This window comes from Atta colombica, unplaced genomic scaffold (assembly GCF_001594045.1).
Source record: "Atta colombica isolate Treedump-2 unplaced genomic scaffold, Acol1.0 scaffold126, whole genome shotgun sequence".
Classification (NCBI taxonomy): Eukaryota; Metazoa; Arthropoda; class Insecta; order Hymenoptera; family Formicidae; genus Atta; species Atta colombica.
In genome coordinates, this window is record NW_017259213.1 from 511,245 (window position 1) to 528,281 (window position 17,037).

Here is a 17,037-nt window from a genome sequence, read left to right on the forward strand (position 1 = left end):
GTGTGTGAATGTATGTACGTCTATCGTATACAAGAGAACGTTTCCTAGAGCAAAGTTTCCAGGTCAGAAAAAGATCAATCGGCAGTAGATACCTTTCTTGACGCCGTGCAAGTTTTTTAATTCATCATTCACGTCACTGTATCCAACAAACGAACTTTCGTATTATCATTAATTTCTTCGAATAATAATTGCTGATTAGATTATACGATGGTCATTTGAGTTCGACTGATGGAGTCGTAGATAGTTTAGATTTTTTTTTTCAAAGCAACAGTCGGAAGCTATAGTCGAGTCCTATGGCGGGACATAAATTGTTGAACCATCATGGCTCCGTAATTGTGATTTGTTGCTCCGAAATAGTGACATCCGATGATATATCAAGATGTAATCTCCCAATCCCTAATTCTCATCAAGCGAGTCATTCTTTAATCGGTTAATAACAACCGTCGAACGCGGTTGATGTACGTCGACGATCGATCATTTGAGTCTGATCTTGGATCGATGTATCATATAATTATGACGACGGCTCCTGCGATTTCTAGCCAATCTATCCGTTAAACCTCTCACTAACCCGTTTTCTCTTCTATATGTTTCAGCAAAAGGTAAAATTTTGGTTCGCTACGGGCGGCGCCGGATTCTGCATCAGTCGAGCATTGGCATTGAAGATGACGCCGGTGGCTGGGTAAGTTTTCTTTTTCTTTCTTTCTTTTCTCACTTTATTTCTAATGTTTACATCCCATATAAAAAGCGAACTGTGTTCTGCTTTACTGTTTATTCCTTTGTACTAAAAAATTAAGATAATATGAACAATTTAACTACTTTAAAATTTAATTGAAATTTTATTATAGTAATAAAATTTTTGTTTTTATTATAATTGTATATAATTTTAATTATCCGATTTATCTATTGGATGTTTGATATTCTTTTATAATTACTGTGTGAGATAATTGATTACAGTTTCAAATTTATAATTTCTCTCTCTCTCTCTCTCTCAAATCTCTTTGAGAGAGCGGCAGGTGGTTTTTATCATTGAGTAGAAATCTCTATAGAATGTGATTAGTCACGCATGACACATGTGACACATGTTACCGCCGCACATCGTGGTAGTTCTTTCAGGATTTAATGTAACGTGAAAATGCATATTAACGATCACGTTCCTCCCGAATTCTGCTTCATCTCTTTTTTTCTATATACTATCCATTTATCTGTTTCTACCTGCGGAGGATTAAATAACGCCGGCGGCTTTGCCTAGTCACGCTTATTTCAATTGATCGATCGACCGATGTTATCTATAACGCTGATACAAATTTTACAGCTGATAATTGCATATAGAAGTTTTTTCTCTCATAAATATCTTACGCCTTGCAGAAAACTGCGCGCTAAAATTTCACTGTTAAAAATTTTATGAAATTTAATATACTTTTAAGTTATACAATTTGAATTAATTTAATTTTGTAACATTGCATGAAATTTAATGTATTTTTCATGAAAATTTATGAAATTTAATGTACTTTTCATAAAATTTTTGAATGAAAAGTACGTTGAATTTCTTAAATTTAAATAATTTAATTTTCAGTTAAATCATTCATTACTTTTAATTTTCACAATGAACTTCATTTATATGTAAAGGAAGCTCGTGGTTACATTTATAACAGTGTATTGAAGCGCAGTGATACAAATTAAAAATCGTTAATTGTTATCGTAAAAATCACAACGAATTATATCTATATCTCTCAATAATACACCTTTATAGGCACCTCGATATGCATTGATTGTTTATTAGTATGACGTTTAAGTACTTTATTCGTGATCATTATGATGATCATTGATCATCATGGGAGATCGAAAGCGTTTATGTTGCGTATTCGTAAATCGCCGTTTAATGGCGTACAGTGACCAATTGTTTATTCTCGGACCTTGATAGCGTCACGAGTGAACCTGTTTGTTACTGTATTAACTACATAAAAATAGAGGGTCATATAGTATGATCCAATTTTACACGGTGACTGCATTTTACGCTCATCATCGTAAATCCGAAGCTTAAATGTCGCAGCCTCCCATAAAATCTCTTCATTTGATCAGCGATTTGATCGGTTTATTCAGAACTCACACAGTTCTTGGCCTTTTCTTCTTCGTCTTTCTGTTCATCCTCATCCTTCTGTTCATCTTCGTCCTTAGCCTCCTTATACGGATTCGATGGCAGAACGAACGCGAGGATGAACGCGAACGTGTCTGGCAAAAAAGCCAGCCTGGGAGGGCTTGCGAATTAGTTGTACCTCCTTTTTTTCATTTTTTTTTCTCATTCTAACTTCGTCACGCTCTTCCGTCCATTCTGCGATATACACGATCCCGGCATTATCTTGCCTATACTCGTTCATTTCGCGCGGCGCGGCAATGCGAATAGCGGGGACAGGGAAAGGAAACGGGGCAAGTACATCGAACAGCTTTCTCATTCAGAGCCGACAGATGATTCTCTCGTCGACATTATTTTATTTCAACGGACGTAATCCGCAGCGATATTACACTTTATCTGCTCTCCCAATTTATCACGACTAAACGCCGATGACAGTTCTTAATTTATATTTATCGATACAATTTTACATTTTTTGTTATCGCTTTTGGGAATTATCTCTTTGACAATAATCTCACTTTTTTTGTTTCGAAAATATCCTCGCAAGAAGAGGTAAAATTTTGTTGCCAGTAGCGTGTGAATTATTTCATGAAATTTCCATGTTTTTCCTCTCTGGCTCGCGAGCGAAATGCTCACGCTGCTTGAATAAGTTTGCCGGTCATTTCAGGCGTCCTTCATCTTCATGTTTTACGTTTTACGTTACTTTTACATTATTTCAGACGCCATCAGGATGATACTGAGGCGACAGTAAGTACAACCGGTAATCTCACTTATCTTTCTCTCCAAGAACGGCACAATTACGTTCGTGCATTTTAATTTATTCTGCTCAAGATGCGCTAGGCTTTTTCGCATTTAAGAAAGTAACAGATATCACGTTGCCACTTTTCATTTTGCACGAGTGAACATTCTTTATCCGAGTAGTTCTGAAAAGAAAAATGCTTTCAGCTCTTTTTCGCATGCTTTTCTTTCAACCAACGGCTATTTAGGATTTTATTTCGCTGTTAACAGGCTAGAAAGAAAGAAAACCGCTCCTAACTTTTCTTTTTTATTATCGTTGAGAGCGCGCGATACAATCGTTTTCGTGTTTCATTTTTATCATCTCAGATCTTCTTTGAATTTTATTCCACGAGATCAAATTATTTGAGTTTTTTATGCACATTTGAAGTTTAGAGGTCATTTCAGCAGCGGTAGATAAATTTCTGCGATTGTCTGAAAATTATGTATTTCCATATAAAATTGATCGCTAATCCGAAAATGATAAAATTAAAATGAATAGAACATGGTCATGAAAAAAATTTTAGTCGCTAAAATGTCTCCTTTTTTTAACCTTTTATTTATGAATTTTAATGAAAAGGATGTTATGACTTTTAAAAAAATTGAAAAATTTAAGCAATTTTTTCTAAAAATGCATTTTGCATATGCTAGTGTTTTCATGTCATAGTACAGTATGTATTTTTCGGATTTTTTAAATTTATATATCTCACAAAAATATCAAAGCGTTAATAATCTTGTTAATTGTTATCATTATTATTACTTGTATATCAGCGCAATTGATTAAATAGTAAAGCAACGACAATGCGCGAAACAATCAGTACAGGGCATACAAAATATCTTCGCAGATTCTAAATTTACGATAGATGATGAAAAACTGCAAAGATATTTCTTATTCTAATCAATTTAACAGAATGTCAGTATACTTGGAGGTTCCGAAAGGAATCAATTCTATGTCAAGGCTTGTTAATACTGAACACTACAAAAATTTCTTTGTCGGTATTTTGCTATGCAATGGTCGACTATGAAAATTTATCTTTTGATGAATGAGATCGTATTACCACATTGCTCGATTATTTTGTTACCCATAAATTGTGGCTTTGTTTATATTGGATGAACTGTGTACGCATTTAGCGGATGTATACCTACGTTTACACATCCGGATTATATTGTGAATGTATGTCTAAATACTTGGTGCGTTTATACATTCCCTGCAATATAAACAGAATCACAAGGTATACAAAAACCACAACGATATTGTTCTACTATGAAAAAATTTGAGAAATTGATGCGATTTGTTTTAAATAAAAATGCATTTTGCATATGCTAGTGACTTTCCATGCCACGATATATTTGCAAGCTGTATATTTTTAAATCTATATATCTCGCAGAAACGTTGCAAAAGCGTTAACGAGAGACACATATGATACATATAATATCCAATTTGTATATTGATATTCAAAGTGCTATTAAACTGATAGCGATCCCGAGTTTTATAAGTGATCAAAATCGATGTAAAACATTTTATTAGAAAAAATTATACCTATTTATTTTAGAAAATGTATATAACAAATAATTAGAAAAAACAATTAGCTGATATTTTTAAAAGTCCTATCAAAAAGATAGATACATATTAAAAATTTAGAAATTGTGAATTGTAAAAATTGAAAAATTAGGAATTGTAGAATGTTACTGAAAGAGAAAATATCAGTAATCTTGAGCTTATTTAAAATACCAAAAGTAATATAAAAGAATACACAAAGTTTAATTTTAAGTTGAACTATGTGTGAATTCGCCGCAAGCGGGTAGAATTAAGCTTGTAATTGAGAGTATACGATAGTGATTTTCTGATTTAAGCTGGCATTGTAATTGGATTAGAATTTATGTAAGCGTCCTCAGCAAATTAATTGCAAGCGTTCGAAGCTTTTCTATCGTTTCGCTTAGGACCGATGGAGCACGTGCGAAGAATCTTCAAAATATTTATTAATTGTTAGGATTAGTTGAAAATCATTAAAATTTCTACTTTTTTCCGATTTTTGTATGATTTTCTTTGTGAACGTTAATGAAAAAAATGTAATAATTAAAAAATATTCAAAAATTTTGAGCGATATTTTTTTTTACTAAAATTGCATTTCTTAACCATTTTGCTTTGCTCGCTAATTTTATCATTTACAGATTCAGCGACCGTTTTAAACGAAAATACACTTTTAAGACAATTGCAAAATTTTATTTTGCATTATGATCGAAATAACCTTCTCTAAATTTCAAACATGCATAAATAACGCAAATAACTTGATTTCGGAACGATGCATTTCGCTGGATTTTTTATTTTTACAGATCAATTTTTTCATGAAAAATGCTGTTCCATGTTATATGTTGAATTATCAAACTGTGAAATACTATAGTGTACTATAAGTATTACAGTTTTTTTTCATATATTTTGCGATAATTTTATCTTTAGTCATTTGACCATTTGATTTCTATTTTTTCTATGGATCATTAGATACTTTTTGAAAAATGGATTACTCTATGCTTCCAAATATAGGATTGTTTTTTGTACGATCAATATGGTCAGTTGAGCAGGTTGTCCTTCAAATTATAAGTTCTCATGTTCATTATAAGATCCACTTGAAGTTCCAGTGGACGTTTCACTCACTGTTTCTAATCTACCACATATGTTCACATCCTATTAGCTCTATTACTATTATTTCTTTATAGAGTTGATACCGCAATAAATATAAATAAGTATAAGTATATATCTTAATTAAAAGACTGAGTTAATTAACAAAAATTGTAATTTATTATTTTTGACAATAGTTAATCAAGTACATTTTTTTGAAGAAGGTACTTAATATATAATTAAAAAATATTTCTCTTATTCCATTATAAAAAAATGTCACATGATTTAATTTAAAAATTCGATAATTATATAAGTTGTTTGTAAAATTTTATATTAAAGCAAAGAATAATTTCTTTTTTCTTGTCCATTAGAGTTATAGAACAATTCAAATGGCTACACGGTTGTAAAAAAACATAACGTGAGGCAGGGATGAAGTAATTTTTGAAGAAATTAAGAAATATCAAGAAATATCTTTTTCATTTTTATTGTTATAACACAATAGTTATTTATACGTGTGGCATTTAAACTCGCTGTAATTATACCACTTCAATCTCTATCGAGATAATGTAATAAATCCAAATCTGATGCAGTTCTGCTGTCGTGTCAGCTATTAATCGAGCAGCGAAAGGGGATAATGGTCAGTTATCTTATGGCTCTTGCGGAAATGGGTCTTAATTAACAGCGAACACAAGAAGTCGCCGTTTGTTATAATAGGACTGTAACTGTAGTGAGACGAACGGGTTGATTGCCACCCACGTGCAGATGCAGGGAAGTGCAGCAGGAAGGTATGCGTGGAGCACATTGCGTACGCTCGCTCTTATGTGTATATACCTATATTTACATCATTTCCTTGTTAGCGTGGAGTGCGGAAAGAGGAGGTTGAAGGAGGAAGAGGGCAATAAATAAGAGAGATTAGAGCACAAGGAGACGATAAATGCGTCTACGACAGTTAACTGTGCATGCATGGTATTTTATAAGATATAAAACCAATGAATATCGTTACATACAACATGCATTTGTCAAAGAACAGAGTTTAAGAAATAAATTTTTATACTGAAGTATAGTAGATGTGGATTATTTAACATTAGAAGATTCAAAAGTTTTGCTTTAGATTCCTGAAAGATGTAAATAATAAAAACTTGTGTTTTCAATTAATATTATTTTAACTTTATTTATATGTATATATATCTCTTACGAAAATTGAATTTTAGATAATATTTCAACGTTAAGATATAAATATTAAAAGTTTATGATTAATAATTACATCCCACAAAAGATTTGATAAGAAAAAAGATTGATACTAAAAATTTTACATAAAAGTTATAGCTAAAATAAACAAAGAGAGAGAGAGAGAGAGAGAGAGAGAGAGAGAGAGAGAGAGAGAGAAGACGATAATTCTAAAACATTTTACGTTCACGGATTCTACTCATCTTATTATTTCTTATCGTTTGCATACTTTATCTTTCCATCAAGAATTATGGGAAAATAAGAACAAGAAATTACTAAAAATTATCTTTTCTTTCTTGACTTTACGAGCTTTGTGCCTATCGCTTATAATGTTAACGTACCGAGGAAAATTGCGCAGACGAAATAAAAATCGAAGCGCAACATAAAACGTCAACATTCTTCATCGATCATTGATGTAATCACGGTAAGCTGAGATCGTTGCTTCAAAGACCCGTTTGTTAAATCTTTATATTTATTTCTAAAGAAAAAAAAACGCAGTAATAGGGATAAGCTGCATTTTTCGCACTGTTGTATAAGAAATATGTCATTTAAATTGTTCCGATCTTATTCCGTGATATCCAGTTGTCGATCTGCGGTAATTTTCAAAACGCGAGTTTATGTCTTTTCTGCCTGTTGACTTCACGGTTTTGCACTCTTTCCTCTTAATTTTTCTTTTTCGTTTTTTGTTCGATGCTTGTATATACATATGCGTGTATACCTGTTCGCCGAGTATTTTTATTGCCCTTAAAAAACCTGAAGGTATACACCTGCGAGTGAGCGCTTAGTTTCGCTCGCCGACAGCTTCCTCTTTTGAATCCGTTGGATTTCGGCTTGATCATAAACGGTTGCTGTAGGATCTTTAGGAGATTTCTCCCGGCGATGACACGCAAAATTAGATTCGGGAATTATATACGACTCGCAATTTGCCGCTTAATTTGCAAATGTTGTAAATCCGGTTTTGTGAATTATGAATTTTAATGGAATGCATGCTTAAATCGACGTATTGCATTCATATTAGGTATGGGGAAAAAGTTCGTGGCGTTTTTTAAATGCCATCTAATGGAAAAACGAACTTTTTCCCACACTTAATATATAGAATGTTAAAAAAAATTGACGCCATTTTTTAAGTAAATTAAATGGTAATTGTAACCTTTATTAAATTTGTATATTTCGATCATTTACGAGCAGTCAGTAAAGATAAAATTGTAAAAAATTAATCGGATATTTACCTTGCAATTTTTTAAATATATATTAGGTCGGGGAAAAAATTTCTTTGTATTTAAAAAAATTTTTTTGCAAAAGTTTTTCATTTGTTGCGATATTTTCATTACAATTATATCATTCTCTAGAGCAAAGTTTCAGCTTTAAGAATTTCTTTTTTAAATTGCGATATGATGATTTTTATCGGAGTTATGAGCAATCGAAGTCTGAATGCTCCTTTACTTAACTCGCGAATAACTTACGAACATTTAAAAAAAAATGATTTTGTAGGGAAAGCTTAGATAGTCAAAAATTTTCGTAAATTTTTTTTGGGCACGTGAGAGATCCTCAAAGAAAATTTTTCATCTTTTTTAGCTCGTAGTTTTTTAAATGTAAAAATTACCGAACTCACAGAAACTCGAAAAATATAGTAATCTTTCGAAAGTAGAGATTTCAAGCTTTAAAACTCTTTTTTTAAATTTAAATTTCGTTCATTTTTGATGAAGATACATTATATATATACAATTTTGAATTAAAAAATATGAAGAAACTTTTTCCCCAACTTAATATTTATTTTTATTATATGCTATATTTACTGAGTTAGGAACATACAGAAATTAATGAACATATTATAAAATAATTTGTTTGTACATAATTAAAATACGCCTCGTATGCTAGTACCATTGCAGGAGACATATCTTGAGTAAAATTTCGTTTTAAGAAAGATAAATAAGCAAAGATGATCTTGTAATTTCTTATGAATTCCCTTTTAAAGAAGAAAGATTTCACACGTGTGTAATGCGGACAGCAGATATTTAAGCTGTCTTCTTACACGGTTTTTTTGGCTTCTTACTGTAATCAGATTATGAACAAGGAAGCATAGCGTTTTTCTTTGCTCGTGATAAATGTATAGTCGAAATTACACAGTGAGAAAGGACTTCGAGGAGACTTGGAGTAAAGCTTCAAATGTTGAAAAACGAAATCGAGAAGCGCGATGTCTTCTTCAACAAAATTTATTTCAATTGCTTTCTTGATTTATCGTAATTACGAATCTAATTTATTATTGTAATTCTTTATACAATTTAAGAATTCTTTATACAATCTGAGAAATTATTTATTTATTATCTAAATTTTAAAGCGATTCCCTACTGGATTTAATTGCTATAAAGTCCATAAAGTTGTGGGATTTGTGTTTCCTCTATAAATTGGAGCCATTTAATCTTATCGGGACTAACGAATTAAAATCGTCCCACGAATGTTGGCCCGACTCGAAAGTCCCGATAATAAACGTGTCGGAATAATTCCGCGGTCGGTGAGAAACGAAAAAAAGAGTCATCGAACTAAGAGGACGTGGTGAGAAAGGGAAGAGGGGAATAACAAAGATTCGACGAAGCTCGCGTCTGAAGATCTCGATTCCCTTATTGCTTGCCTAATTGGATTCCTTTCTACCATCGGCGCGATCACCATGTATACATCTATCAGCCCGCGGCTCGTGAAACCAATTTGGGCATTCCTATACACACACACACACACACACACACACACACACACACACACACACACACACGCACACACACGCACACACACACACGCACACACACACGCGCACACACACACACACACACACACACACACACACACACACACACACACACACACACATATATATATATATGCAGTTGGAACTCGCGCAGTGATCTATAGGTGATTGAAACTACAATGACCGCACAGACCCTTCTGTTTTCTGTGTCTTGTTCTTCGAAGTTCGTTCTAGAATAGAACGTTCATAGATTAAACTATCATTATGATAGTTTATGATATCTATATGTAGCAGAATGTGTGTTATCATTTAAATCAGGGTTAAATTTTCCTTCGTAAAACTTTAGTCAAACTTCATTCTTTTTTTTATCACTTTCTTCAATATTTGACGCTTAATATCGAATTTACTACATGTAATACAATTTTTTAGGTTAAAATCGATAAAAATTGCAATTACACGAAAATCGAGAATTGCTTCGTGTGTATATATACATACACATATAGATACAGGACGCGTGTATATGTATGTACATACATCTCAATTCCACGTTAAACTCACGCCACTGTGTTTTATTGCTCGATGTCTTCGTGCATCGTCCACCTCGATCGATATCGATTCAATTGCGAATACACGACATGTTTTCACGATCAGTGACTTTCCTCTATGTTGGATTGGAAACGAATTGATGAAATTGCCCGCGATATGTCTAAATCTGAACTGCATTATTTGGGCAAAGATTTTGAAGAGGTAAATTAAGATACAATTTTTAAATAGATATTTATTATTAGTCTTATTTTAAATTAAAATTTTATATTAATACCTTATCAAGTTAAAATAAATTATGATATCTATTTAGATATTTCACTCCTTTATATTTAACTTTTATTTATTTGTTAATTATTCAAAAACTATTATCGATTTGAAGAAAACAAATGTCTCAGATGGGCCAGAGAATTTATGAACTTCGGCAATTTTGTGAGATGTAATTTGTGCAATACAAATTAATTCTCGACCTTTTTTCAAAATTTAATGTTTATTTTTAAAAAATCTTGTTACATTTTAGTCTGGGAAGTAATTTCTCTCTGCATCTTATATACATTTTTGTCACCTCAAGTAATTAGCGGATATCTTCGCGGAAAAAAGATGGCGATTTCGATTCAAGTCATTGATACATTTTTTCACATCTTCTGTTTGGAAGTGAGAATTCGTTAGACGATGCTGTACAAGGAGAAAATTTTATATTTAAATTTACTATAATGTTATAGAAGCTGTGGACTATCATGACAATTATAAGTTTAAATGCTACATAGCTATTTTTTTAAAAACGATGCAACGTAATTTTTACACTTTTTCATAGTAAAAATTTGTTATTACAAAATCAGAACTTGTTGAATAAAAGTTAGTAATTGTAAAGATAAGTAAAAGATACCTAGCAAATTTTGTTTGCGTATTATAGTAAAAATTAACTATTTTCATGTTAGAATATGGCTTAAGCACTGACTTTTAACAAAAATTAAATTACTTTATTTATATAATAAAAATTAGTATTACCATAGTATTACCATTATATTAGTATTACATAGTAAAAGTTATGTCGGAATTATATTGTGATGATCCATCGAAAATACAAGATATAATAAAGTTTAATTTAAAATTGTATTAAAACTTAATATAAAATTTTTTCCGTATAACGATCAGAATAAGTAGTAATCCGACAGAACTAAATCAGGAAAATATGCCGCATGCGGCAATATTTCCCAACGCACAGATGAATTTCTTCGTCGCTTTCGTTACATGTGTTCTCGCATTGTACAATATCACTTGTCATGTCCTATGGTCAGTGTAAGGTATTTTTTTTGCTCAATGATATCACTCAGACATATTAATTGGTCTTGATAACATTGAGCAATAATTGTTTCACCCGATTTTAATAGCTTGTAGTATATAATGCCTTTGTTAATCCCATTAAATACACAATAAAATTTTTTTTGCGTGAATACTGAGTTTCACAACCTCTTTCGAGGATTAGCTAGGTCGAACCAATGATTTTCTTCTTTTCATGATTGTCATACAACATTCATTTTTATCATCAGTCACTACAAAGGAAATCTTTTCTTTTGAAAAGCAAAGATCCAGCCGTATCACAGCGTCTCTTTTTATTATCTGTACTAAGCACATGCGAAACCCAACGATACGCTTTCTGGATTAGTTCTAGCTTTTGTAACTGTACCGAAACAATTTGCTCGTCCAAGAGCTTGTGCGAGTTCTGATTGCGTTTGACATGAATTTTCATTCAATAGCTCCTCTAATTCTTCAATCTCTAGGTCTTCAAATTTTTTCGGCTGTCTAGAACAAACTTCATCCGACAAATAGAAATTTCCTTTGCGAAATTATACAAAACATACGAAATCGCATTTTCTCCGAAGACCGAGTATATCAAATTTGTTGCTTTAACGATACTTTTTTTCATTTTAACACGCACAATATATAATGACGAAGATGCTTTTTCTGAAATGACATTTCATTCTGTACAAACTTTATTTTTATTTTTTAAAGTTATGTTAACTGTATAATTGAGTGTTAATGTTCTTAAGTTGATGCTTGAATATCCCAAACAGGATCAGAAACTTAACAATTTATATTAATGTTATATTAATTGTTATAGTTGATTTTAAGAGAGAGCCGAAAATTAATTTGTATATCTAATATTTTTTTCGAAATTTGAATACAATATATTTGGAAAATATTCTATTAAATTTCGGAATAAATTTTCCGCGATTCTCTATCAACATATACTATCTGCTGTCTACTGATTATTACATGAACTACACCGTATCTCAATTTACACACGCGAGCGATCTTTGTCACGAACAAGGAGCACTCAATTATCCATCGCGATTAGAAATCAGACAATTTGCATCAATGGCGAAATCCCATTGTGTGCATCCGTTCGGAAACTCAATGAGCAAAAGAGCAAGTTTCGTTAGGATCACCATATTGTAATCGATCGTGAATAGATCTATCTTGAATCAAATGAGGTTGCTCGGTAAAATTTTGTGAATCGAGTCCGTGAGCGTGTAATATCCAACTGCGTACGACTCTGCGGAAAAATATATTTTTGTGGAAAAATGGTGAATATTCAAAATTCTTCTGGTATTTTCCTTCTTTTCGAATCCGGTAAAGCGGCGCCGATTTAACTACAACGTTTACACTTGCACTCGCACGCGCGTCAATTTACCGCATTAACCGGAGGGTAATTAAAAAAAAAAGAAGAGAAGAAGACTCTGATGGAAACAATATTTATAATTTATAATTTGCTTTAGTATATGAAATTTTAAGTGAAAAATCTCTTTAATTATATATATAAAAATCCATAAAATGATTATATACATATATACATATATAATAGTTATGGAGATTAAGTAACACGCTTTTCTCTTAATTCTGTGTGTGTGCGCGCGCGCGCGCGCGTGTACACACACACACACACACACACACACACACACACACAGAGAGAGAGAGAGCATGTTCCACGAAAATTGATATCAATCGTGTTTGATACTGCGTGCTATAAAGTACAAAGTAAGAGGCTTTATAAATTTATTCTATTCGATCGACAACATACAAGTGTATATACTGGTACGCGTATTTGACGATCAATAAAACGCTCTTTCAACCAGCGACTTTCAATCGAGTGTTATTTTGCAAATTGAAACGTATTAACGCAACGTAGCAAAAAGACGTGGAATGTAAACCCTTTATTTACGATAGACAAGTTTGAATATGAAAACGATATGCTGACACATCGAGAATATATAGATATCTGTTTTTAATTCATATTCATACGCAAATTATATCTATATATTATAATGATGGCATGTAGATAAGTATAAAATTTATTGAAATAATGGATCGTTTTCACTTAAAGAAATTTTATAAATCAATAACGAACTTTTTATTCTAGCATGTCTCTTCGATAATCTTTTGAATTTGTTTCTTGTTTGATTTTGAGACAATTAGCATAATAATTTAAAACAATATGTACTTTTAACTTATTAACACATTTATTAATTTTCTAAGTTTGTGAACAATAAATTCGAGATTGGAGTAATGAATTAACAATTATGATTAACATTTGCTTATATCAAATTCAAATTTTGAAATTGAAAATCTCAGGTCAATTGATTTTTGTAAATCTATTGAGCCTCGCTAAATGATTTTAGAAAATTAATCTTCTTTTCCAAGTTGATTAATATATAATTGATTAATATATAACGAGAAAATAGAGATAATCTATAATATAATAATTTTTGTAATTTAATATCGCTATTATTTTTTCGTTCGACCAATAAGATGAGTACAGAAATTTTTTAAATTACGGTTGACAAAAGAACGCCAATCAAGAGAGTTATTCTCCGAACTTCGCATCGCGTGTTCGAGTATCTTTCGCCATCGAAATTCGAACAAACAACGACGAAAAGTATCAAGGACGCGTCGTTTTCAAAGGGGCGAGACTCGCTCCTCTTTCACGTATCACGTCCCTGATTCTTTTTCCTTATAACCCCGAAAATTCGATTTCGTTGCCGCCAGGTATTTTAACGAGACCGATATTCCGTGACGGCGGTGTGCTGAAAGGATGGCGGGTGACGAACGACGGGGTGGAAATGTATGTGTACGCGAATTCGGGACTAATCTGCCCAATTAAAAAGGACCCGGTGACCACAGCGGAGAGAAACGGCAGGTACGGCAGACACAGATTCGAGAATCCGCCGATGGTATTCGCTAATGAGTGTGATTCCTCTAGTCCTCTCAGTTCTTCTCTCACTCCGTTCTACTCTCGCCCTTCTCTTCAGATTTTTTTCTCCCGCTCTCTTTTTCGGCTACGTGTCTAGGCAATCGCGATCATAGGGGTACTGGAAAACGTTAATTAAACATGCCACTTCCGAACGTTTTGCGTAAAACAGGATCGTCGTTAATTGGACGGCCGGTTGAGACTTTCGATGAATTATCTTGTCGTGAAGCGTGAGAATATTGCGCAGAGAGTAATTTCGACAAAACCGGCCAGGAGGATTTTCTTAAGCTCGTTGCTAAAATATTTACAAGATTTATGAAACGAGTTTTTAATGACCAAGGATTTAATCCTTTACTAAGCACTACTTCTTTCAGATAAAAATATAAAAGTTTTGAAACTTAATAGAAGAATCTTCTCTTATTTATTGTTAATGACAAAACTGAAAAAATAATTTATCTAATTCGTTTAATATTAAATATAATCAGGTACATTAAATTATACTAAATATATAATTATATTAAATTATTTCGTATAAATTTATATAAAACATTTTTTAATTTACATTAACTGAAAGATTGATTGAATTATTGGTGGCTGTTGTCCGGTTTTGACACGCATTAAATTAAATTTTATTAATAAAGATCGTATCGCGTCATTTACGAAATAAATGCACCTTATTTCGGAGATGCAATTTTTTTAAGTAAGCGAGTTCTCCGCAACAAACATAATCATTTTCTCTTTTTCCAGAATTTTTTGCGGAATCAATCTCGTTAATAAAGAACTTGTTAATTAAGAGGATGCACACGACGGAAACGTTTCAAACTTGTTTGAAAAAGTGTTGGATAGATCCTCTGTCGAAGAGCATTATGTCGACGTAGTAAGTCCCCCATCGCGAGTGCTTCATTTCGTCGTTACCTTATTTTATCCTGCCGAGCACACCTGCACTGCCTCCCTTTTCCTTCTCTTCCTCCATCCATTCTGCCGGTTGAGAGGCTCTCATTGCATCGCAAATGTATGCAGGTCGTACACGACCTAGCCTAAGAAGCGTATTTCTGGTTCCGCACATTCAACGGCTCCGAGAGATGTCGGATTATGTATCCGATGGTCGTTTTAACAAATGAGAATGCGGTGATCCGTATCGTCAGAGGGCATATCGTCAGAGTTTCTACTTAAGCCAACCAAAAGATCTAGTTTTCAAACAGGATTAACTATAATAGCGATTCCAATGGATTCTCATCGTGATTTCTGCATACTTATTTCAGATTTATTAATTTTAATTTGAATTTTTGCATTTTATAATATCTTTATTCTATGTTGGACTCATCGATTGATCGAGTGCGAAATATTAAGGCTATGACATATCATAAAAAAATTTAAGATATAAGACTTAAGCAGTAAGAAAATCAACATGCTTTTATGATCTTACTATTATTGGTCAATTCGCTTACTACTTAAGTCTTACGTCTTAAATTTTTTTTATATGCCATGATTTTTATTACCGATATTCATAGTCAGATCTTATATTCAAGATCGTCTTAAATATAATCTTAAGAAGTTACGAACCAGAAGACATGTCTTAAGACATTACAGACAGTCTTGAAGTAAAAACAGATTATGAATATTGCCCTAAGATGTGATCAACGGATAGAACGTAAATTCTTGCGACAGATAGCACTAATATATTTGGACAATCGTTTTACGAATACTTCATGGTGAAATACCTGAGCTGAGAATGAAGAGTTAGTTAGCTTTAAGCACTTGACGAGACAATATGTCTCATAATAAATTATCAGAAGTACATCTATATATTATAATTGATCGAAAAGTTAATCAATTCTCACATATTACTCAAAAACAAGAAGATTCAATTAACCACAAATACGACAGTTAAATTTGATCCTTCAAGCTGGAATCATTGGTAATAACAATTACTTCGTATATACTGTTAGATATCAAAGAAGTAATCCTCAATCTTTTGAGTTAAATAGCATTTTATTATTTTTAATTTTCATGTGTTTCAAAATGTAAATTAATTCATTTCTGTAGTTAGTGTCAAAGTAAACGTTTATAATATGTGCATTTAGTAAATAATAAAGTAAATTTGAGTCAAATTTAATATATTTTCTTGAGTTACATTGTTTAATTCTGTTGTTGTAATTAACGATATATTGGGTAGGAGTAGTGATATATCTATAGAAACGATTAAAAATAATTCAAATTGACTCTAATTTAATATTATAAATTTAACAGGGTATATTGAACTATAACACGAATACCGCAGAGGCATATCGAATGAAATCGAATCAAACAGAATCGGAGTACAAAGCTTCATCACTTTTTAAAGATATTCAAGATGAATAAAATTTACAATTTAGAGTTAACTTCGAATACTTCATCCAAGGAATTTGGGTCCAACATTAAAGTTGATGTAACATACGAAGCATATCGAAAAACTAAGTATTTCTCTCTCGCTTGTGTTTATATATATCCTATCTTGGAATAATACAATCACATGTTTGTTTACTAATTATAAAGTGAAATCTTTGGTTCTAATTTAGTCGCTCCCGATATTTGAGAATTTCTTCTTGCTTTCCTAACATACCGAACGTGTTTTCCATTCCTAAGAGTCTTTGTGTACCTTCGAGCCGCGGCGGTGGTGCCCCTTTGAGACATTTGCCTGTTCTTTCACATGTCTGGCACTCTCCTCCTTTCTCTCACGTGAAGTTACTGGTCAATATATATATATATATATATATATA

At 32.2% G+C, this 17,037-nt stretch overlaps 1 protein-coding gene across 1 annotated transcript in view; it reads left to right on the forward strand.

Moving 5' to 3' along the window:
* The window catches only part of LOC108695124 (fringe glycosyltransferase), a 118,672-nt gene that overhangs the window by 81,392 nt on the left and 20,243 nt on the right, over positions 1-17,037 (forward strand). Inside the window, exon 6 of the mRNA XM_018204884.1 lies at positions 594-679. Within this exon, the coding sequence (XP_018060373.1) occupies positions 594-679 (86 nt within the window). The remainder of the gene's footprint in view (positions 1-593; positions 680-17,037) is intronic.